The following is a 23,643-nucleotide window of genomic DNA, read 5'->3' as shown; positions in this document are numbered from 1 at the left end:
CCACGCTCACACTGAGTTTTATTTCTAATCTCTTTCTAAAGAAAAGTTTTAATATCCTAAACGTCAACCTCTTTTCCAGCCTCAAATAATTTTTTTACACAATTAATAGTACCTAAATACTATTCGGACAATCCTATGAGATACATTTAAGGATAGGATTTTTCTAGCATGTTCCCATTCTTCGCTCATTAATAATCCTCAAGACCTAAATGACTTTTTAATGGTCATCTCTTTGGCAAATTTCTCCCTAATACAGAGGCAGATATGGACTTTCTGCATAAAAAGCAAGTCATCTCCTTTCATTTCAACGAAAGTAAATATTAAAAGGAAAGTCGTTTTGTCCCCATAGCCCTTGTCCAGATAGGCAAATTCTGTGGCTTTTCTGTTGTGCAATTATTATTGACCAGGAAGTCACCATTAAAAAAGTCCTTGGTCTTTGACTCACTATCTTAACCCTGCACGGGTTTTTGGTGGTGTTCCTAAACCAACAAACAAAAGTCACTGCACGAGGATCCCATCTCCATAAAAAGAATGAAATAGGATGGCTTAAGTAAGAGTGGAAACCTCCCCTTGGAGTCATCTTCCTCAAAGGCCTGACACAAACATCAGGGTTGAGTCTTGGTACATAACTTAGTACAGGCTAGCCAAAGAGCCAGGCACAACATGGCTGGCATCCCCTATTCTTCTGAAAAATGTGTGCCAATGAGCTCTGCATTGTTCCTCACTCAAAAAGAAGAGCCTTTCTGTCTGGCCTCCTCCAATGGCAAGCCCCAGTCTGGAAAGGGAAGAAAATGGCACTGAGGAGCCTGGGAGATGGAGCATATCCAAAGCTCTCAGACAAGACTTGAACCTATGACCTTCACTGTGTACACAATAGGCGGGTGAGGGGGACCGGTTTATCTGTGCTGCAGCAGTTCTCAGCCCTGGGGTAGCACTCCCGATAAAATGACACGACTATTGTGTGTGGCAGCAGCACAGTCATCTCCTCACAACAGCCTAAACCAGCACTCCCTCCCCCAAGACAAAGCAGCAGGGGCGAAATTAACTCAAGGCTGCAGAGCAAAGCCTAATACCGAAAAGAGAGGCCTGTGGGGCCTGGGGGACTCTCCTCCACCCCTGGGGGCTCCGGACACATGGCTGGAAACAGACAGGCTTTCTCCCCCATCTTTCCCACTCTCATTTAGGTGGGAAGCTGTTTCTTCGAGAATTTAATCATCTGTGATTTGTTCAGAAATATTCCCCCTGAAGGGCTCTGATCTCTCCACCCTGTGTGAGCCTAATTCCTAGAAGCTGAAAGGACTGTTTGCTGCTGCCTGTTTCACAAACACACATTAATTGGTCCGATGTGTCTCCTCCTCCTCAACCCCAGAGGGAGGAAAGAATCTGAGCAAAGCCCAGAGATGATCCAACCGTAATTACACATAAAGGGAAAAGAGGGCACACGGCTTTTCCAAACAGGACAGGGTCACAGACCCTCCCGGGGGCACAAGGAGAGCAGTTAAAGTCCAGGCCCAGCGATCCCTCCATCTTGAAGAAAAGGACAGGAGTAAATGTGACCCGGAGACTGGAAGGGGCACACACCCACAGCCTACTTACTGCACACTCCCAGCCACCTTGCTCCCCCCACCGCGCCCGGGCCGCGCACACGTCCTGCTTCCCACCCTCCGCCAGGAACCCCCCCCCCCAACTCCCTGACTGGCCCCCACTCGCCCTGGCCCCCTCACCATACCCACACTCCCCTCAGAAACTCTCTGGCCTGTCCCCATAACCTGGCCAGCCCCTAATCCCCTACGGAACACCCCTAGCCTCAGCCTGAACCGGCCCCGGCCACGCTTTGAACTTCACCCCGCGCCCCTCGGCGCCCCCTCCCCCACACACGCAACGACCCCCCTCCCCCCCAAACACACCTTCCCCTCGCTCCGCCCCGGCCCCCCAACCCCCACTTCCTCCGTCAGGCGCCACTGCCCCCGGCCCCCCTCGGCTCCCCTCAGCACCGGGCCCCCTTGGCGCCGCCGCCTCTTTCCTCCCCCAGCCCCAGCTCCACACAAAGCTCCGTACTCACCGCGCGGCCGGTCCCGGGAGCCGCCACCTCCGCCCGCCCGGGCCCCGGGCCGTAGAGCCGCCGCTGCTACGGCGCCCAGGCCGCCATCCGTTCCCGCGGCCCCTCCCCCCACCCCGCCCCGGCTCCGGCTCTCCGCCCCCTCCCCGCGCCGCTCCGCCCCGCCGGTGCCGCTGTGTCCGGGGCCGCGGGTCCCTCAGCCGCCGCCACCGCCGCCGCCGCCGCGATCCGGGACAACCAGGGCCGTCCGCAAGTCCCGGACACTGGATTGCCAGGCCCTCGGATCCGGATCCCCTGCTGCTGTGGAGTCGGGAGCGGGTGAGCGCCGAGAGAAACCCGGAGCCTGGATGGAGGAGCCAGATCCTGGGTCTCGGAATGCGCGGGTCACTCGGAGCCCGGATTAGAGAGTCGTAGCTCCAGGAATGCCGGAAAACCCGGCGAGCTGGTTAAAAACGGAGATAAACTCGGAGGAACCCGGATTGGAGCGCTCAGACCTAACGCTCTCACCTCGTGGAAAGGAGACCGCTCGCGGCGGTCGCTGGGGAGGTGGCGTACCTTAAATACAGAGGGCACTAACTCTAGAGATGTCCTCCAGCCGTGGGGACAGGAGAGGGCCACCCCGGGCCTGAACGGGAACAGCCACAAAGAACACAAGGGCAAAGGCTCAGGATGCTTTCATCCATTTTACCCTTTGGTTCAGCAAAGTACCAACCTCCTAATTTTTTATCCTTTGTTCTTTTTTTTTTTTTTTTTTTTTTAAGGAAGACCACTTTTCCTTTCCAAAACACCAATTTCTATTCCTCCTAGGTCCCCTTTCACCTCACCATCCTGTATCTCGAAGGCTCATTCTTCCTTTCCCAATTCACCATGCTAACCATCAGTGTTTATCTTTCCTCATCGGCCACTCACCTCCACTCGCAGTGCCTAGCACACAGCCGGCTTCAGTCCGTGGTTAAGGAAACCCTTCCACTCACCTTGCACTTGTGAAACTTAACATTTTTCATGACCTCCATACCTTAATTCTCAAGGCTCCCCAGTTCTTAGCCCCTAGTATGCCTTTTGTGTGCCCTTGACCACTTTATTTGGCTTTGCAATTGTTTTTCCTTTCTTCTCTTATCCTCAGGCATCATTCAACAATGCCCCTCAAGATAGCATGTGGGGACCAGCGCTATGGCGTATTGGTTAGAGCCAGCATCCCATACGGGCACCCATTTGAGTCCTGGCTGCTCCACTTCTGATCCAGCTCTCTGCTGTGGCCTGTGAAGGCAGTAGAGGATGGCCTGGGTCCTTGGGCCCCTACACCCACGTGGGAGGCCTGGAGGAGGCTCCTCCTGGCTCCTGGCTTCAGATCAGTGCATCCAGCCATTGCAACCAATTGGGGAGTGAGCCAGTGGATGGAAGACCTCTCTCTCTCTGCCTCTTCTTCTCACTCTGTGTAACACTGACTTTCAAGTAAATAAATCTTAAAAAAAAAAAAAAAAAAAAAAGGTAGCATATGAGTTGGAGAGAGCGGTCAAAGCTCTAGTCTAATAAAGAGATATGGAGGCTGGCAGGTTTGACAACTGAAGATGAACAATACACACTAAGCCCATTTGGTCTAGGAGAAATAATCCCCCTTTGGACCAGTATTCAAGTTATCCTAAGATGGTACAGGGACAGAACTGATCCCAGCTTAACAGCAAACTTCCCAGTGAGGATTCAGCTCCTTAGTAGGTAGAGATTTAGTGTTTTAGTCTTAAGTAAGAGTTAAACATTTCCAGGGTCCAGTCTTGGGGCATGGCGGGCAAAGCATCCCATATGGACACCACTGCAGATCCAGCTCCCTGATAATGGCCTGAGAAAAGCAGTGGACGATGCTTGGGCCCTGCAACTCACCTAGGAGACCTGGATGAAGCTTCTGACACGGGCCAGGCTCAGCCCTGGCTGTTGTGACCACTTGGGGAGTGAGCCTGGGGATGGAAGATCTCTGTCTCTCCCTCTCTTTCTGTAACTCTTCTTTCAAATACATAAATAAATATTTTATAAAAAGAGTTAAACATTTCCAGTAGTAATCTCCTGCTGAAGGAGGACTGCAGAAACAGGGGTGGGAGGGCGAGAAGGAGGGCGAACATTCCTACAGCGCACAGTGACACCAGTTCTCAGAGAAAGATCTCAGCTTGGAAGAATCACTAAAGTTTTTCAAGTGATTGGACACCTTGTACAGTGAAAGAATCTTACATTTTGACTTCCTGTTTCTCCAGTCCAAAGGTGGCAAACTATGGCCCACAGTGCCTATTTTGATATATATCCCATAAGCTAAAAATGTTTTTTACATTTTAAATGGTTAAAAAAAAATCAGAACACTTCATGATGTTAAGATTATATGAGGGGCCGGCGCCGTGGCTCAATAGGCTAATCCTCCACCTAGTGGCGCCTGCACACCGGGTTCTAGTCCCGGTCGGGGTGCCGGATTCTGTCCCGGTTGCCCCTCTTCCAGGCCAGCTCTCTGCTATGGCCAGGGAGTGCAGTGGAGGATGGTCCAAGTCCCTGGGCCCTGCACCCCATGGGAGACCAGGAGAAGCACCTGGCTCCTGGCTTCGGATCAGCGCGGTGCGCCGGCCGCAGTGTGCTGGCTGCGGCAGCCATTGGAGGGTGAACCAACGGCAAAAAGGAAGACCTTTGTCTCTGTCTCTCTCTCTCTCTCACTATCCACTCTGCCTGTCAAAAAAAAAAAAAAAAAAAAAAAAAGATTATATGAGGGGCCCGCGCTGTGGTGCAGCGGGTTAACGCCCTGGCCTGAAGCACCGGCATCCCATATGGGCACCAGTTCAAGACCCGGCTGCTCCACTTCCGATCCAGCTCTCCGTTATGGCCTGGGAAAGCATTAGAAGATGACCCAAGTCCTTGAGCCCCAGCACCAGTGTGAGAGACCCAGAAGAAAGTCCTGGCTCTTGGCTTCAGATTGGTGTAGCTCTGGCCATTGCGACCAATTGGGGAGTGAACCAACGGGTGGAGGTCTCTCTCTCTCTCCTCTGCCTCTCCTTCTCTGTAACTCTGATTTTCAAATAAATATTTTTTTAAAAAGATTATATGAAATCCTATTTTCCATGTCTAGTTCTATTGGGTATAGCAATGCTCCTTGAGTTACAGGATTGCTGGTGATGGATGCATGTGCACTTTAACAGCACATCTGAATAGTACTAACAGACTATGGCCGGTGCTGTGGCGTAGCAGGTAGAGCCGCTGCCTGCAGTGCTGGCATCCCATATGTGGGTACTGGTTCGAGTCCCAGCTGCCCCACTTCCAATCCAGCTCTCTACTGTGGCCTGGGAAAGCACTAGAAGATGACCCAAGTCCCTGGGCCCCTGCACCTGCGTGGGAGACCCAGAATAAGCTCCTGGCTTTGGATTGACACAACTCCGGCAGTTGTGGCCATCTAGGGAGTAAACCAGTGAATGGAAGACCTCTCTCTCTCTCTCTCTCTGCCCCTCCCTCCTTCTCTCTGAAACTCTTTGAAGTAAAATAAATAAATCTTTAAAGAGAGAGAGAGAGAGGGCCGGCGCCACGGCTCACTAGGCTAATCCTCCACCTTGCGGCGCCGGCACACCGGGTTCTAGTCCCGGTCGGGGTGGCAGTTTCTGTCCTGGTTGCCCCTCTTCCAGGCCAGCCCTCTGCTGTGGCCAGGGAGTGCAGTGGAGGATGGCCCAAGTACTTGGGCCCTGCGCCCCATGGGAGACCAGGAGAAGCACCTGGCTCCTGCCTTCGGATCAGCGCGGTGCACCGGCCGCAGTGCGCTGGCTGCGGCAGCCATTGGAGGGTGAACCAACGGCAAAAAGGAAGACCTTTCTCCCTGTCTCTCTCTCTCACTATCCACTCTGTCAAAAAAAAAAAAAAAAAAAAAGAGAGAGAGAGAGAGAGAGAGAGAGACAGACTATGGCCTGTAAAGCTTGAAATATTTGCCATCTGGCTTCCACACAAAGTTTGCCAACCCCTTGCTCCAAACAAGCACTGTCCAATAGAACTTTCTGCAGTGATGGAAATATATCAATGCTGTCTAATTCAAAAATCACTGGTCACATGTGGCTGTCTGAACAACGTGAAATATGGTTAACAGAGCCTGCACAACTGAATCCTAGGCCGGCATTGTGGCACAGTGGTAAAGCCATCCCATATGAGTCCTGGATGCTCTGCTTCTGATCCAGAGCTGATGGCCAGAGGATGGACCAAATGCTTGGACCCTTGCTACCCACAATGGGAGACCTGAAAGAAGCTCCTGGCTTCAGCATGGCCCAGCAGTTGTCGCCATCTGAGGAGTGAACCAGTGGATGGAAGATCTCTCTTTCTCTCTCTCTGTAAATCTTTCAGATATAAATAAATCTTCGGGGGGGGGGGGAGGGGGAATGGACGTGAAGGGCCAGCGCTGTGGCATACTAGGCTGAGTCGCTGCCTGAAGCCTCAGCATCCCCTATGCCAGTTCATGTCCCAGCTGCTCCTCTTCCAATCCGGTTCTCTGCTAAGGCCTGGGAAAGTGGTGGCCCCTGCACCCACGTGGGAGACCCGGAAAAAGATTCTGGCTTCAGATCGCCCCAGCTCCAGCCGTTGCAGCCATTGGGGAAGTGAACCAGCAGATGGAGGACCTTTCTCTCTGTCTCTCCCTCTCCCTGTGACTCTGCATCTTAAATAAATAAAAATATTAAAAAAAAAAAACCTGAATCCTAAATTTAATTGAAATTTAAATAACCACATGTAGCTAGTGGCTATATTAGTACAGCTGTAGACTTGTCTTAAATGCCTATACTGATTTTTTTTGCTTCTCCTGCCAAGATCTCCCTTCTTTCTTGTGACAAACCTCTATGATTCTCAGTACCCTGCCCCCACTCCTCACTCCCCAAACCCTATTTTTCTGACTCTAAGCTAGGGTACCTTTACTAGGTTTTCTTCCTGAGCTTCCCCCATTGTCACAACTGAAATCTGATCAGTTTCCCAGGTTTCACCCCATGGATTAAGCCACATTATGTGCACACACATAAATGGACAGACATTTACACAAGTTTCTTTGTGTCAGAGGATGGCACTGTGGCTGTTCTTTCTTCTCTGCATGAGAGAAGCAGAAAAGCCCTCCACATGGTAGATCCCTTGTAGCTGCTGGAGCCTGTGATATGGATCACCCCCCTCCAAACACATTCACAGAAGCGGAGAACAGCACATGTGTACTTGGCTGTTTGAATCGCAAGGAAAAAAATTCCCTCATCATTGGACTTTCTTTCCTCCCCCAGGCCTAACAAACTGAAGTTTGCTGATTTCACTAGTTTAATAGATGCTTGCTTTTAACTGTTTTTTTTTTTTTTTTTTCCTTTCCCCAGCTGGCCAAGAGAACAGCCTCCATACTGTCTCAATCTTGGCAAGGAGTTCTACCAAAGGCATTAAAAAAAAAAAAAAAAACACTAAATTAAATGAAATCCACATATCCACATAAATGGGCTTTAGTAGAGACAGTAGTTAAAATAACTCATAAAAGCTGTAACTTTGCAATTATTTGTAAAAGTAATCTTTGAAGTCTAAATTTTTCACATCTATATTCCCCTAGGAAAAAACTGGTTTCTGTAAACTTGCAGATTATAAAGGAAAGAGGGGACTCCTAGATTTCTTTCTCCAGGTTAGCTATAGCAAGCAAAACAAACAGAACCCTCACTCTATTCCAAATACTGGATTACAAGGCCAAGGCCTCCTAAACTCCGACAGGCTCTCCAGTTTGACAGACCCCATTCCAGGCTTACATAAATGAGAATGAGTCCTGCCTGGAAAAATAAAACTACAAAAAGCTGATTCCTCTAGGTCCTATACAAACTGAGAGCAACTGAACCCAATCTTCCCTGAGAGGGCACAGATATTTCGGCTGTCACAGAAAAGCAGCACACAAATGTGAAGCTTCCCTCGGGCCAAGCTGTCCCAGAGTTACAGGGTCAGAGCAAAGTGTTTTAAGCACTGAAAGGCTATTCCTGGGCCAGTTTGCAACAGGCTGCTAAGAATTTCCAGAGGCTTTAAATGAAGCGATTCACTCCTCGACTGAAGGCCACTACCGGCCCCCCCACCCCCCAGGGTTTAACCTCCACTTCCTCCCCTATGCCTCCGCAAATGAAAAAGAGACCTTACACCACGGCTAACATGTGAACCAAAGGCAGCTTGCGGTCTAACCATGGAAAGGAGAAGTCTCCAAGTTACTCTACTCCTGTGGCTCCAGCTGCATTTCTCAGATGCTGAGGTGGGTGCTTGTAAACCCGTAAAGTTCTTGTAAACTTTCTTATCACAGCACACAGAATGGTTGCATAACCTGATCTGTGCAGCTCCAGGCATTTTTCTTTAGGCGTGTACACACAATCTATCCAGGTGGAAAAATCAATCCAGACTCCTCTGTGCTCAGGCTGTTGTTCAGTTTCATTTTGGTATTAAGAGAGCCACAGAATTCAAGGTAGCACTGCTCGGTAAACTAGTAACTGCACAGTGAACACTGTGTGCCTTCCTTAACATTAGGGTCTGACTGCAAGAAGGCCAGAAAAAGACCTTTCCCCCTAACCCTGCCCCCGAACCCCAGAGAAGTGTCATTAGCTATCCTTTGCACTGTCTCCACAGAAGTTGAACAGAGAAGAGAATACTGCATGTTTGCAACACCAGAACAAGAATCTGGTGGATTTTCCCTGGGAATCCAGAGTGATCAGACCCTAGAGAACCAATGCCTACAGCTACGCAACAAGCAGGGTTCACAGTTGAGTGAACATCAATGCATAATGAGTGGAGGCATTTCAATGCAAATAAACGCTGAATATGAAGGATTAAAGAAAGGGGAAATTAATCTTTTTCATAACAGTGCACTTTTTTTCTCTCTAGCTCTCTCTTTTTTAAGTCATGCACACAACTGCTGGAGGGAATCCAACTTCCCCAGTGTGGCAGGGGTGCTTTATAAAAAGCAGAACATACACACTGAAGACCATGAATTTCCTCAGGACGCCAGCAGCTGAGATTCTGACAGCTCTTCAGGATGGCTGTGGAAACAAGGTGCTTCACTAAGGAGGGTCAGACTGACAAGTACAAAAAAAAAAATTTTTTTTAACTAATAAAAATTTCATTTCAAACCAACCTCTTGTTTTTCCCGAAGCTCCTAGCTTCCTGGGATGTGCAGTGTTTAAAAGGTCTGGCTTCAGCATTTAGGGGTATTTGGATGCATTTACAGAAGAAGGAATTTTGTTTTTCTGCTTGTTTCTAACTGCCCTATCCAAGTGATGCAATACCAACAAAATGAACAGGGCAGCAACATGCTGCCTTAGCAGGTGCCGCCGTTTTCTCCCAGTTTGCTCTTTCCATGTCCCGGCTGCTCACAATAAAGAGCACAGTGGAAGTGCTTCTTCAGGTTATCGCCTCCAAAACAAAATCTGCCACTAAGCGTTCCTTGGCTTTTCACTTTTCACTCACACTGTTTGCTTCCAGAAACACTGGACTAAAGCAGAAAACCTGCTAAAGATGTTTTTGTCCTATCACAGGTTTGTATTAAACACAGGATTCCTCAAACATCCTATATTCTACAAGATGCCCACTTTAAAAAAAAAAAAAGAAACTTAAAATTCAAGGGGTCCCTCAAAGTCCCAGAAAAGTCATTTCTGACTTCCCCCTTCTCTTCTGATATTATTCAGAGAAAAATGTCAAACACCTAGATTTTTTAAAATAAGTTTTTATAAATAATGTATTCAAAGATTTTGACCCACTGCATAAAGAATCTCATTCTTTAAGAAAAATATACAGATTTTGGCAAGGTATTAAATTTGGAGAGAGTCAAGCCTGATGTCAAGCCTTTAGATTTCCAACTGCTGCATTTCCAAAGGACCAGTGGATAGTAATTTTAGTACACAAAACTCCACTATGGTGTATGGTTCCTTTTGTCTTGGGTCAGACAGCTTTATTCTGCTTCATTAACCCCTTCTTTGCTCCTTGATGGATCTTGGAATCCAGCTTCCCTGTAAGGGAGAAAAAGAAGTCTCATTATTTATTTTTTATATTTGCAATGCAAATCATTCACGGCCTCCCAGGTCTTGTGGTTACTGTGTTCCTGTCACATCCAATTATCTTGCTTCAGGACTCAGACCCTTCCAAACTTGAGAGTTTCATTTTGTAAGAATGAAGCAGCAAGTGGGAACACTGTACAGGGATGGGAACATGGACACACACAAAGTGAGTATTTGTCCAAAACATCTAGTAAGTTAACATTTTTAAACTTGTAGATACTATAAAAGAAACATCACACTTTCCAGGGTATCTGATGCTAAGGCAAATTTTTAAAGAATACACACTAATGAAGGCATTTCACACAGTGGGAAACCCATTCCTCTGACCTGTTAACTGGCCGAGCATAATGCATGACCCTCCTTCACAGTGAGAAAAGCAGTTCAACTCACCCCGGCGCTGCCTCAGACTTAATAGGGGGAGTGACCTGAAACAATGGAGTAGAATCCACAGGAATGCTTTTCTGACAAAGGGCCCCTATCACCAGCTAAGAAGGGTAAAGGTCACAGGCTGTATGACTCTCCTAAGTGTTGAACTTAGAAAACAAGCACCCTTCCCATCCCAGGTGACCCTAATGAGAAGTCCTTTACTGATGTGGTCTCTGACCTCTGACTCCTCAGATCTAGCAGGACACAGTTTGGGTCAGTGGCCGCAGCATTAGGATGCCTCCATCTCAGGGAGAGAATTTTAACAAAGTTCCCATGTGCCTGGCCTAAGAACACAGCTTGCAGTTTGTTTCCTCTCACAAAACCCCATCTAAGTCAGTAGCAATGCTGAAATTAGAAACACAGTTCAGTTCAGCCTCAGTACTCAAAAAACAAAACAAAACAAGCAGCCTCTGCCTTCAAAGGCAGCCAGGTATACTCAAGACCGGTGACTGTGACCATTGCCCCTCATCTGCTGTCACTTTAATTTGTTGCAACAATTATGTGTCAGAGAAAGTGCACTGAACTACGACTCAGAAGACCCAAGTTCTAGTCCACCTTACTCTGGTATTAGCTAGCTCGGTATGATCTGCAGCAAATCACCCACTACTAATTCTGGACTTCAAAGTTATCACGTGCCCACTAAGATAAGGATATGTGTCCTGACCACTGCACAAGGAGATTGTGGAAAAATAAACTCAACCTAACAAGTTCCCCTGTTTTCTTAACCCCCACCCCCCACCCCAATCTCTCTAGAGCTACACCTGCTTCTAGACTAACACTGCGTTCTTTTCTGGGCTTCCTCAGAAACCACTGAGTGATACTCTGAATGCCATCCATGACAGTCACAATGTTGTTGATTTTAATTTGGGTTTTAAAGCACAGGGCATTCCCAGGGATTTGGGAGTTCTTTCATCCCCTAGACTGCCTGGCTGGAAACCTGAACCCGTGCCAGCAATCTGGCAAAGAGCCCTATTACATGGCAAGTTTGCTTTTGTATCCCTCACACTACCATAGTGACTGCCAAATGGTAGGTGCTCAATAAATGCTTCCATTAAATGAGTTAAACAAAGAAGGCAGCTACTACAAATTTCAAAACCTTTATATTATAGGGACTACTAAGTAACCAAAAACAGCAGCTGTAAAATAAATGCAAGAGTACACATTGTGACGGTGGTGGTACCCAGAAGTACAAGTAGGTATTGAGTTTCATTCAGCTTTCTAGGAAAAGCTAGGCTAGAATTTAGAATTTCATCTACTGCCTATAACATCCAGTACTCTGTATTGAATAAACTGGAAGACTCAGCTCCTAGTTTTGATCCTGAAACAACTCGGCTCTATAACCCTGAGGATGCTACCTATTCACTCTTGTCCTCAATTTTTTCAGCTCTAAAAGCAAAATGGACTGCTGTATGATATTATGCCCTAAACGTGAAATGTAAATTGGAATAATTTGTTTCTGAAGCAATATGATGAAGTGAAAAAAGCAGGAAACCTAGAGTTGGGAAGACTTAAGTACAACACAGCTTCTGCAAGCCTGTTTGCTCAACTGTAAAATGAACAGGAGAAAAAACCCCTATGAACTCAAAGAACTGGTGAGAAGATGATAGCTCACATTAAGTGCTTTCTATGTACCAGGCACTGTGCTAAGTGTTTTACATACTCTCAGTCATTTTAATCAAATAGCTAATTGAAATTACACACTTCCCTGGTATCCTCAGGAGACTGGTTCCAAGACATCCCCACCTCTCACATACTTTATGTTTAAATTAATTAATTAATTAATTTGAAAGAGAGAGAGAGAGAGAGAGAGATCTTCTATCCATTGATTCATTCCCTAAACACCCACAACAGCTGGAGCTAGGTCCAGGCTGAAACCAGGAACCTAAAAGTCAACTAGCATCTCCCATATGAGTGACAAAGACTCAACTAACTGCATCATTCCAAGGTATGCATTAACAGGAAAGAGTGGAGTTAAGGAGTCAGTGCTGTCACCTAGGGTAAGCCTCTGCCAACGTCAATGGCATCTCACATGGTCACCAGCTTATGTCCCTGTTTTTTTTTTTTTTTTTTTTTAAAGATTTATTTATTTATTTATTTGAAAGTCAGAGTTACAGAGAATAGTGGCAGAGGCAGAGGCAGAGAGAGATAGAGAGATCTTACATCCTCTGGTTTACTTCCCAAATGGCCACAATGACCAGAGCTGGACCGATCTGAAGCCAGGAGCTTTTTCTGGGTCTCCCACGTGTGTGCAGGGGCCCAAGCACTTGAGCCATCCTCTACTGCTTTCCCAGGCCATAGCAGAGAGCTAGATCGGAAGTGAAGCAGTCAGGACTCAAACCACTGCCCATATGGGATGCCAGCACTGCACGCAGTGGTTTTACCTACTATGCCACAGTGCTGGTACCTATGTCCCTGCTTTTCTCTCTGTCTCTCCCTCTCTCTCTCTCTCTGTAACTCTACCTCTCAAATTAAAAAAAAAAAAAAAAAAGAGTGCAGCTAAGACTTGAATTCCAGGTACCCCAATGTGGGATGCAGGCATCCTAAGTAGCATCTTAACTGCTTGCCTTGAATACACTTTAAATCATTCCTAGGTTACTTATAATACCTAATGTAATGCAAATGCTATGTAAATAGTTAGACCATATTGCTAGAGAAAAATGACAAAAAAAAAAAAAAAAAAAAAAAAAGTATGGCACCAGGCTCCTGATTGGCTCAGCTTAGAACATTACAGCCATCTGGGGAATGAACCAGCGGATGGAAGACCTCTCTCTCTGTCTCTCCCTCTCCAACTCTGTCTTCAAATAAATAAATAAACCTTTAAAGAAAGAAAGAAAAAGCCTGTTCATGTTCAGTACAGATAATTTTCTCCCCAAACATTTTCAATACTTGGTTGGCTAAATCCATGGATATGGACCCATGGATATGAAGGGCTGACTGTAGATGTTAAAAGATTTCAAAAACTCAAAGTACTCTGAAAAAGTAAGAGTGCTTATATTGTTTTTGCTGGAGTTTGGGATTTATGCTTCTCAGTTATGGTCTCAATTTCACCTTTACCATGTGACTACAGGCAAGTATTTTGACCATATTTTAGATTCTTCATACTAAAAACAGAGACATTAATTTATTCACATTCTCAAAGTTTTACTGTATAAGAATATCCCAAGTTTTCAAAAAGTCCAGATTGACTGTGAAAGCCCTCAAGTCAGATGAGCTCAGGTTAAGATCAACCTATCAGGGCTGGCGCTGTGGAGCAGTGGGCTAAGCCTCTGCCTGTGGCGCTGGCATCCTATATGGGTGCCAGTTCGTGTTCCAACTGCTCCTTTTCCAATCCAGCTTTCTGCTTATGGCCTGGGAAAGCAGTGAAATATGGCCTATGTGTTTGGGCTCTTGCACCCATGTGGGAGACTGAGAAGCAGCTCCTGGCTCTTGGCTTCAGATCGACCTAGGTCCCGCCACTGTGATCATTTGTGGAGTGAACCAGTGGATGGAAGAAGACCTCTGTCTCTCCCTCACTGTGTCTGTAACTCTGCCTCTCAAATAAATAAAATTTTTTTAAAAGATCAACCCATCAGAACAAAGCACTCAACAGTAGGCAAAACTAATCTCTAGCTTAGAAAAAACTGAAAAAACTAAGAAAAATGGAAAACTAAGGCAATATGAGAAGAACCAGGGTTTCTAGGACATTCCCAGGGATTCCAAAATTCTTTTTCCCCAGGCCACCTAAGAAAACCACACATGTGCCACCACATCTGTGAACTACTAACAATCAAGGACTTTTTTGCATCTCTAACATGTACCAGAGTGACTGCCAATAGTAGCAACTCGACTCAACTGTGGGCAGTGAAGAAAGGGATTGTGTCTTCTTGCAGGAAGCAGCAGAGCCACCATGGCTGTAGTCAGATTGCAAGAACTCTGAGTTCTACTTAAGCCTGGTCTTGTCTTTTCTTTCTTTCTTTCTTCCTTTCTTCCTTCCTTCCTTCCTTCCTTCCTTCCTTCCTTCCTTCCTTCCTTCCTTCCTTCCTTCCTTCCTTCCTTCCTTTCTTCCTTCCTTTCTTTCCTTTCTTTCTTCCTTCCTTCCTTCCTTCCTTTCTTTCTTTTCTTTCTTTTCTTTCTTTCTTTCTTTCTTTCTTTCTTTCTTTCTTTCTTTCTTTCTTTCTTTCTTTCCTAAAAAAAAAAAAAAAAAAGATCTATTTACCTATTTTAAGGATTTATGGCCAGCGCCGCAGCTCACTAGGCTAATCCTCTGCCTTGCGGCGCCGGCACACCAGATTCTAGTCCCGGTCCAGGCGCCGGATTCTGTCCTGGTTGCCCCTCTTCCAGGCCAGCTCTCTGCTATGGCCAGGGAGTGCAGTGGAGGATGGCCCAAGTGCTTGGGCCCTGCACCCCATGGGAGACCAGGAGAAGCACCTGGCTCCTGCCTTCGGATCAGCACGGTGCTCCGGCTGCAGTGCGCCGGCCGCGGCAGCCATTGGAGGGTGAACCAACAGCAAAAGGAAGACCTTTCTCTCTGTCTCTCTCTCTCACTGTCCACTCTGCCTGTCAAAAAATAAAAAAAATAAAAATCAAATGGCTGCAATTGCCACGTCTAGGCCAGGCTGAAGTCAGAAACCTGGAACTCCATCCAGGTCTCCCAATGGGTGCAGAGACCCAAGCACCTGGGTCATCTTTTGCTGCTTTCCCAGGTGCATTAGTAGGGCATTGGATCAGAAGTACAACAGCCAGGTCTCAAATTGGTGCTCACACAGGTTGCTGATGCCAGTGTTGCAGGCAGCAGCTTAACAGCCCACTGCACCACAATGCTGGCCCTTAGCCTCATCTTTTAAGACCTGGGAGCTGTTTAAGAATCATATAATAACATAATATACTCAGTGGTAGACTGGTAATGCTTTGTTTCTCTATCTCCCCAATATTTTTACATTTAGCATCTAAAGCATTTCAGTGATAAACCATATCCTTAGTCACAGTGCTTAAAAGAAAATCAAATGCATGTGTAGCAGATGGGCAAGAAGTTGAAAGTGGAAAAAGAATTTGTCATCAATTGATAGGAATTGCATAAGGATTCTCAATGCTTTTCAAGATATAAGGCAGTATTTGCATGTGTTTATAAAGCATGTAGTTAAATTAAAAAAAAAAAAGTACTCCCCCCGCCCCCGGCCCCCGCATTGTGGCTTAGCAGGTTAAGCCACCACCAGTGATGTTGGTGTCCCATAAGGGTGTTGGTTCGAGTCCTGGCTGCTCCACTTCTGATCTCTGCTGATGTAGGTGGGAAAGCAGTGGAGGATGGACCAAGTGTTTGGGCCCCTGCAGCCACGTGGGATACCTGGACGAAGCTTCTGGCTTCAGCCTGGCCTAGCCTTAACTGTTGTAGCCATCTGGGGAGTGAACCAATGAATGGAAGATACCTGTGTGTGTGTCCCTCTGATGCTCTGCCTTTCAAATAAATAAATCTTTTAAAAGACCTTATGGAGAAAAAAATAAAGGCTATATACATATATATTTTTTGTTGTTGTTGTTGCTTAAGATTTATCTATTTACTTGAAAGTCAGAGTTACACAGATAGAGAAGGAGAGGCGGAGAGAGAGAGAGAGAGGTCCTCCATCTGCTGGCCCACTCCCCAAATAGCTGCAATGGCCGGAGCCGCACCGACCCGAAGCCAGGAGCCAGGAGCCTCCTCTGGGTCTCCCATGTGGGTGCAGGAGCCCAAGGACTTAGCCCAGGCCATGGCAGAGAGCTGGATCAGAAGTGGAGCAGCCAGAACTCGAACCAGCTTGAACCGCTACACCACAGCGCCGGCCCTGGCTATATATATATATTAAAGGTGGGTCTCTGAGTAGAGAAAGTATTAAAGTAATATATTTCAGAGAAATATCTAAACTCTGTTTATACACAATATTTTCTCACAGGCGCTTAAGTAGCAGATGAAAACCAAGACAAAGGCAGAAGCTAAGAAGAGAGAACTGCACTAAAGATCAAGTAACAGTCACTCTCTGAGAGAAGATGGACCACCTTTTCCTCCTGCCACAAGTGTTGCTGTCAATGTTTACAGTAAGGTAAGAAAGCAGTGGAGAAGGAAGGGGACAAATGACACATCCTAACAGCGAGAGAGAAAAAGGGAAATTTCAACTCTAAAGAGTAGAAAAGAAGAAAAAAGAATTTCCAGAACCACCTGGCCATCAGCCAGAGTACAGTCTGGAGAATCTGATGAGCGTAAGTGTAAGGCAACTTTGTTCCGATTTTCTGATTTGTAGAAATCTCAGATACATATGTGTTATCATCATATGTCTGAATTTTGCAGTGAATATACATTAATATATGTTCAAGCACTTCATTTTTGTGATGGAAAGCACTGCTATAGTATAGTCAGGTGACCAATAGCATTTGTACTGGGGCCAGTATTGTGGCGTCACGGGTTAAGCTGCCACCTGTGACATCGTCATCCCATATGAGTGCAGGTTCGAGTCCTGGCTGCTCTGCTTCTTTTCCAGCTCCCTGCCTGGGAAAGCAGCAGAACTTGGGCCCCTACTATCCACGTGGGAGACCCAGATGGCGTTCCAGCCTCCTATCTTTGGCCTGGCCCAGCTGGACATTGTGGTCATTTAGGGAGTGAACCAGTATACCATCGATCTCTCTCTAACTCTTTCAGATAAATAACTAGATCTTTAAAAAATTTTAAACAAGGTATCAGTATCACCTGAGAGAAAGGCCTAGGAATCTTTGTTCTAATAGCTTCCTAGATGGCTTTTATTCTCTTGATGGTTTGAGAAGTTTTTCTTCAGAAAGTAGACTTATAAAATCGCTGGTTGGTCCTCAGGTGAAGTAGAGCTGTGTACAAGTGAAGACAATGCATGTCCTAGCATTACTCAGTTCACACAAAGGAAAAGCAGTGACATGGAGCACAAATGCTAAGTGACATGAGCAAATGGGAACATTGTTGATGCTGTTTTTCAAAGGTTAGGCAGCAAGGATACCCTTATCTCTCTATATTTTTTGAGATTACTCTGAAATAGAAGCTGCTTCTGTAGGATAAACTGAGGAAGAGATGTTGGGAGCTGGAAGAAAAGTTGGAAGAAAGAAGAATGAAGCCAACAAAACATTCCCGGAGAAGTGAATATACTTTAACCACAAACCTGCGAGTAAAGGTTAAAGAAAAAGAAAAGAAAACATTAAGAGGTTTCAAAAAGAAGATGAAAGGCGCCAGTGCTGTAGCGTAGAAAGTAAAACCTTCACCTGCAGTGCTGGCATCCCACATGGGCACCAGTTCGAGTCCCGGCTGCTCCACTTCCCATCCAGCTCTCTGCTATGGCCTGAGAAAGCAGTAGAAGATGGCCCAAGGGGCCGGTGCCTTAAATCACTTGGTTAATCCTCCGCCTGCAGCCCCAGCATCCCATATGGGCGCCGGGTTCTAGTCCCAGTTGCTCCTCTTCCAGTCCAGCTCTCTGCTGTGGCCTGGGAAGACAGTGGAGGATGGCCCAAGTGCTTGGGCCCTGCACCCGCATGGGAGACCAGGAGGAAGCACCTGGCTCCTGGCTTCATATCGGCGCAGTGCCAGCTGTAGCAGCCATTTGGGGAGTGAACCAACGGAAGGAAGACTTTTCTCTCTATCTCTCTCTCTAACTCTGTCAAATAAAAAAAAAAAAAAAAAGAAGAAGAAGAAGAAGAAGATGGCCCAAGTCCTTGGGCCCCTGCACCTGTGTGGGAGAGCTGGAAGAAGCTCCTGGCTCCTGACTTCAGATTGGCATAACTCCGGCCATTGCAGCCAATTGGGGAGTAAACCAGCGGATGGAAGACCTCTCTCTCTCTCTCTCTCTCTGCCTCTCCTTCTCTCTGTGTAACTCTGACTTTCAAATAAATAAATAAACCTTAAAGAAAATCACCTTTAAAGAAAAAAAAGAGGATGACAAGCAAGAAGGCTAAGGCAGCACTCCAGGAACAAATAATCAAGGGAAATGTGGGAAGTAGTGCCTCCAAAACAGAAAATAAACATTTAAATGTGAAATGTTATTCTTGGGTTGAATACTGAAGAACAAGGGAGAGATGACAATTTTACCACTGGTACTAGCTGACTCCTTCCTTTAATGAGTGGTATCGTGGACCAGAATATGCTCTTTTGGCTAACAAATAGCATTTTAATGTAATGGGGTCCTAAATTGAAGTTTGGAGTGATTCACTAGCATGCTAGTAATTGTGGACCAGGGTACACCTCAGAAAGGCTATAACTGTGTTAATAACCCTACATTAAAGTTAGTGATATGGGGCCAGCATAGTGGGTTAAGTTACCACCTGTGACACCAGCATCCCATAGGAGTACCAGTTCAAGTCTCAGCTATTCCACTTCTGATCCAGTTCCCTGCTGATGTGTTTGGGAAAGCAGCAGAAGATGGCCCAGGTACCTGGGCACCGGCAATCCACATGGGAGGTCTGAAAGGCGTTCCAGGCTCCTGGCTTTGGCCTAGCCTTGACCCAGCCATTGTAGCCATTTAGGGGAGTGAACTAGAAGATGGAAAATCAGAAAGTGATCTCTTTGTCTCTTGCCCTCTCTCTAACTCTGCCTTTCAAATGAATAAATCATTTAAAAAAAGTTATTGATAAATAACAATCTTTAATAATCATTTATAATTATTTACAATTTATATAAATTATTTTAATTAAAGATAATTTCCAACATTAGGATGCCATAGAATAAAGTAAAAACAGCATATTTTTATCTTAAAGATTTACCTATTTATTTTAAAGACAGAGTTACAAAGAGGGAAAGACAGAGAGAAAGAGAGAGAGAGAGAGAATGTTTCACCTCTTGGTTTACTCCCCAACTAGCTGAGACAGCCAGCCAAGGCTGCGGCCAGGCCAAAGCTAGGTGCCTGGAACTCTGACTTGGTCTCTCACATGGGTAGCAGAGGCCCAAGTACTTGGGCCATCTTCTGTTGCTTTCTCAGGTGTATTAGTGGGGAACAGAAGTGGAGCAGCAGGCACTTGAACAGGCAACTCTATGTCACAGGCAGTAGCTTAACCTGATGTGTTATAATGCTGGCTCCAAGTAGATTTTTTAGAAGTTAGACAAATGAGATATAAGACAAAAAGAAAAAATTAGATCATCAAAGATCATGACTTACAGATTTTTGGATTTCCTTTAATAGGAAACTTCACAATCATTTCCTGGGGATTTTTGCAGATGAAAACAAATGGAGAATCAGATTCTTGACTGATATCTGGAAACTGCGAAAAATAGAAATAAAAAGTTCAAGCTGGTTTGGACAAATTTTGAATTTCAGAGAGATCAAAGGATGTCCCAGGTTTTACCTGAACCTTCTGATAACAGTACTCTCCATTCCACAGGAACAGAGGATTATGCTCCACAACATGAACAAAGCTCCACTTTTTGCACAGTATTTAGTCTACTGCCTGCCATCTCTGATTTCTCTAGGGGAAACAACTTCATTAAAAAGGGATCCCTAACATCTTCCGGAAGAATCAGAAATGACCAATCTTTCACCAAAAGTCTCCTTAGGAACACCAGCCAGCCCACAGGTTCAGTTCACGCGCAGCACTGGGAGATTTAAGAAAGATAGAACATTTGTGGAAGTCCTGCCAGAAACAGCACACAGAGCCCTTCTCACACTGAAGGGAAGGAAGATGATTCATTGTGAAAGGTATGAACACGCAAAAGCTGTTTTGCTGAATGCATTCCAGGCCTACTCAGGGTGAAAAGGTAACTAACTAAATAACTGGTAGAGCAATTCTCAAAATGATTTAGAAGTCTCCTTTGGGTCTCTTATCACAACACAAATCTGCATGAATGCTGAAGACTTTCATTTCTTCTGTAAAAACAGACACACAACCTGAAGGAAAACTAAACTGGCTACATAATCACAACAGAAGGACCAACCTGAGGTTGGCAGAAAGCGCTCTCCAGCAACCCCTCACTGAGGTGGGGTTTCCTCAGTTCTTAGCCTGGGATGTCTTGTGCTCAAACTTCACTACCAGGGAAGCCTTTCTCCAAATGACTACTGTCAAAAGTATGGAATTATCTTCCATTTTTATTCATCTGCTCAGATATGTCTTCCCAAGATCTAAAGTGCTAAAGCAGAGATGGAGGTTTCAGTTGGAGAAGGCAAGGGAGAAGGAAAAGAAGAAATAAAGAAAATTTCTCAGTAGCTAGTAGAAGCACAAACAGTTAAACTTCTTTACTAGCCACTTTGTCCTAGGTGATAAGTGATGCTGTCAGGAAAACAGAGGGGTTCTTAGCAGCTTTGTTCCTACCCACATATCACGGCTTTCAGTGTGGGATAGGTGTGGCATGTACTTTGATAAAATAAAAAAACTTAATATCAAGTATTAGCCACAGTCATATCTGAAGGCAAGGTCAAAATGCTCACAGTTGACAACAAAGAACAAATATGGGAGATAAACTCTTCTATAATCATGGGGATCTATGGAATTCAGAAAAGCAGGGCTGTTACTTCTGAGTATTAGAAGGAACTAATAAGCCCCCCGACAAGGCCCATGCTGAAGGGCTTTGACATGAATAAGACCAGAGGCTCCCACCAAGATCTTTAAACCTAATTCTAAACAGGCCAAAGAGGCAGCAATCAGAGCTGCCATTTCTTGAATTTTCCTGCTTTTGTTTCTCTATGGCTTATAGAGTATCAAGACAAAGAACAATATTGCCAGGACTTCACAGCTCTGCTTTTCCAAAATTACAAGCCATTTCAGCCATTCTCTCCTCTTTCTTCCAGATCAATAATTCTTTCCTCTCTACTGGATCGATCCCATTAACACACAAACATTCTGTAATGTGTGCCATAAAACTACAACTCCTCTCCAGATCCCACATCCACTCCCAGCTACTACCCCATTTTTAGGTCCTCTTTACAACAAAATTCATTGGAAGATTATCTGTACTCCTCCTTTCAAGTCCTCTGTTTTTCTCTTAAATTCACAGACAGGCTTTCACTCCTATCACTTCACCAAAATTATTCTTATAAAGGTCACTGCTGAACTTGCATGTTGAAAGACAGAGAGCTCTTCCATCCACGGGTTCACTATCCAAATACCCACGACAGCTGGGGCTGTGCTAGGCCAAATCCAGGAGCCAGGAACTCAGTCTGAGTACCTTACTTAAAATCAAAGCATCAATCGCCCCACAAACCTGGCACTGTTGGCTTTTTGTATTAAACCAGTACCTGAAGTTTTAGGTGTTTGTCAATTAAAAATTTTTTCTTATTTGTTCATTTTCCATTTACTTGAAAGGCAAAGAGACAGACCAAGAGAAATAGAGAGGTATTCCATCTCCTGGTTTACTCCCTCCAGCTGAATCCTCCATGTGGGTGAAACAGACCCAAGTACTTGGGTCATCATCCACTGCCTTCCTAGGTACACTGTCAGGAAGCTGGAACAGAAGTAGATTAGCTGGGACTCAAATCAGCACTCCCATACAGAATGCAGATGTCCCAAGTGGCAGCTTAGCCCACTGCACCACAACACCTGCCTCTACAACTTATAGCCTTTTGCCTCAGATCAAAGATCCCTTTCTTATAAGCTCTTCACTGGTCAGCGTGTAATGTGGTCCTTAGTGTCCAGGCCTCAGTCACCAGGATTCTGCTTTTTTGGTGGTATTGAGGCTCTGCCAAGTAGACTTGGCTTTAATGAATTTGATGATGAAAGATAATCCATTTTCCCAGTACATAAGCCTTACTTTAGTCCTTGTAGTCTGCTTTGCTATTCACCTCTGTTTCTTGTAAGCCCCTTGAAGTTCAGTGGTAGTGCTGGGAAAAAGAACATTCACATGGCCTTGGATTTCAGAGCCAGTCAGGCAAGTTGATTTTAATGTTTATCTTTATGTGAGGCATGATGAATCCAAACAACCTATTATCAAATTTCATTTGTCCACCATTTTTCTACTTTCCCCCACTACTTAACACTTGCATACTCTGTAATTATATGTTAGAATGGTTTTTCTTAAATGTAAAGCTATAGTAGCTGCTTGCCAAGATAAAAAGTTTTAATTTAGCATGAGGAATAAAACATTTGGAGTGAGGGGCTGGCACTGCGGCACAGTAAGTTAAGCTACTGCCTGTGATGCTGACATCCCATATGAGTGCCAGTTCAAGTCCCAGCTGCTCTACTTCCAATCCAGTTCTCTGCTAATGTGTTGGAGAAAACAGCAGAAAATGGCCTGAGTATTTGGGCTCCTGCCGCTCATGTTGGAGAACCAGATAGGGTTCCTAGTCCCTAACTTTGTCCTGGTCTGGCTCTAGCTGTTGCCAGTACTTGGGGAGTGAACCAAAAGACTTAAGACCTCTCTATCACCCTCTGTTTTTCAAATAAATAAATCTTTATTTTTTTCCCTTTTATTTTTTTAAATTTTTTGACAGGCAGAGTGGACAGTGAGAGAGAGACAGACAGAGAGAAAGGTCTTCCTTTGCCATTGGTTCACGCCCCAATGGCCGCTGCAGCCGGGGCACCGCGCTGATCCAAAGCCAGGAGCCAGGTGCTTTTCCTGGTCTCCCATGGGTGCAGGGCCCAAGGACTTGGGCCATCCTCCACTGCACTCCTGGGCCACAGCAGAGAGCTGGACTGGAAGAGGGGCAACTGGGACAGAATCCGGCACCCTGACTGGGACTAGAACCCGGTGTGCCAGCACCACAGGCGGAGGATTAGCCTGTTGAGCCACAGCGCCGGCCTAAATAAATCTTTAAAAAAAATTATAGGGGCCGGCGCTGTGGGATAGTGGGTAAAGCCACCACGTGCAGTGCCGGCATCCTATATGGACACTGGTTCGAGTTCTGGCTGCTTCACTTCTGATCCAGCTCTCTGGTATGGCCTTGGAAAGCAGTAGAGGAGGGCTCAAGTGCTTGGGCTCCTGCACCCACATGGGAGACCCAGAAGAAGCTCCTGGCATTGGATCAGTCCAGCTCTGGCCATTGCGGCCAGTTCGGGAGTAAACCAGCAGATGGAAGACCCCTCTCTCTCTCTCTCTGTCTCTCCTCTGTCTGTGTAACTCTGACTTTCAAGTAAAATAAATAAATCTTTAAAAATATATATACATTGGCCGGTGCTGCGGCTCAATAGGCTAATCCTCTGCCTGCGGCACCGGCACACCAGATTCTAGTCCCAGTCGGAGCACCG

At 45.8% G+C, this 23,643-nt stretch overlaps 2 protein-coding genes across 14 annotated transcripts in view; both read right to left on the bottom strand.

Annotated features, from left to right (window-relative positions):
* The window catches only part of ZNF609 (zinc finger protein 609), a 228,710-nt gene extending 226,427 nt beyond the window's left edge, over window positions 1–2,283 (bottom strand). For 5 of the 6 annotated variants that reach the window (XM_051821854.2, XM_051821856.2, XM_051821853.2 and 2 more), the window contains exon 1: window positions 2,063–2,198. The gene's annotated coding sequence lies outside the window, so the exon portion shown is untranslated. Of the gene's footprint in view, window positions 1–2,062 lie in introns of all 6 variants that reach the window. The other variant, XM_051821859.2, reaches the window with a different exon arrangement.
* Window positions 2,284–9,955: 7,672 nt separating this feature from the next.
* The window catches only part of TRIP4 (thyroid hormone receptor interactor 4), a 101,351-nt gene continuing 87,663 nt past the window's right edge, over window positions 9,956–23,643 (bottom strand). For 6 of the 8 annotated variants that reach the window (XM_017347962.3, XM_008268896.4, XM_002718101.5 and 3 more), the window contains 2 exons: window positions 19,629–19,731; window positions 9,956–10,044 (listed from right to left, as the gene is read on the bottom strand). In XM_017347962.3, coding sequence (XP_017203451.2) covers window positions 9,977–10,044; window positions 19,629–19,731 — 171 coding nt within the window. In that variant the 3' untranslated portion in view covers window positions 9,956–9,976. The remainder of the gene's footprint in view (window positions 10,045–19,628; window positions 19,732–23,643) is intronic. The other 2 variants (XM_008268895.4, XM_070054363.1) reach the window with 1 other exon arrangement.

This window comes from Oryctolagus cuniculus, chromosome 12 (genome assembly GCF_964237555.1).
Source record: "Oryctolagus cuniculus chromosome 12, mOryCun1.1, whole genome shotgun sequence".
Taxonomy (NCBI): domain Eukaryota; kingdom Metazoa; phylum Chordata; class Mammalia; order Lagomorpha; family Leporidae; genus Oryctolagus; species Oryctolagus cuniculus.
This window is presented reverse-complemented; position numbering and strand designations above follow the sequence as displayed.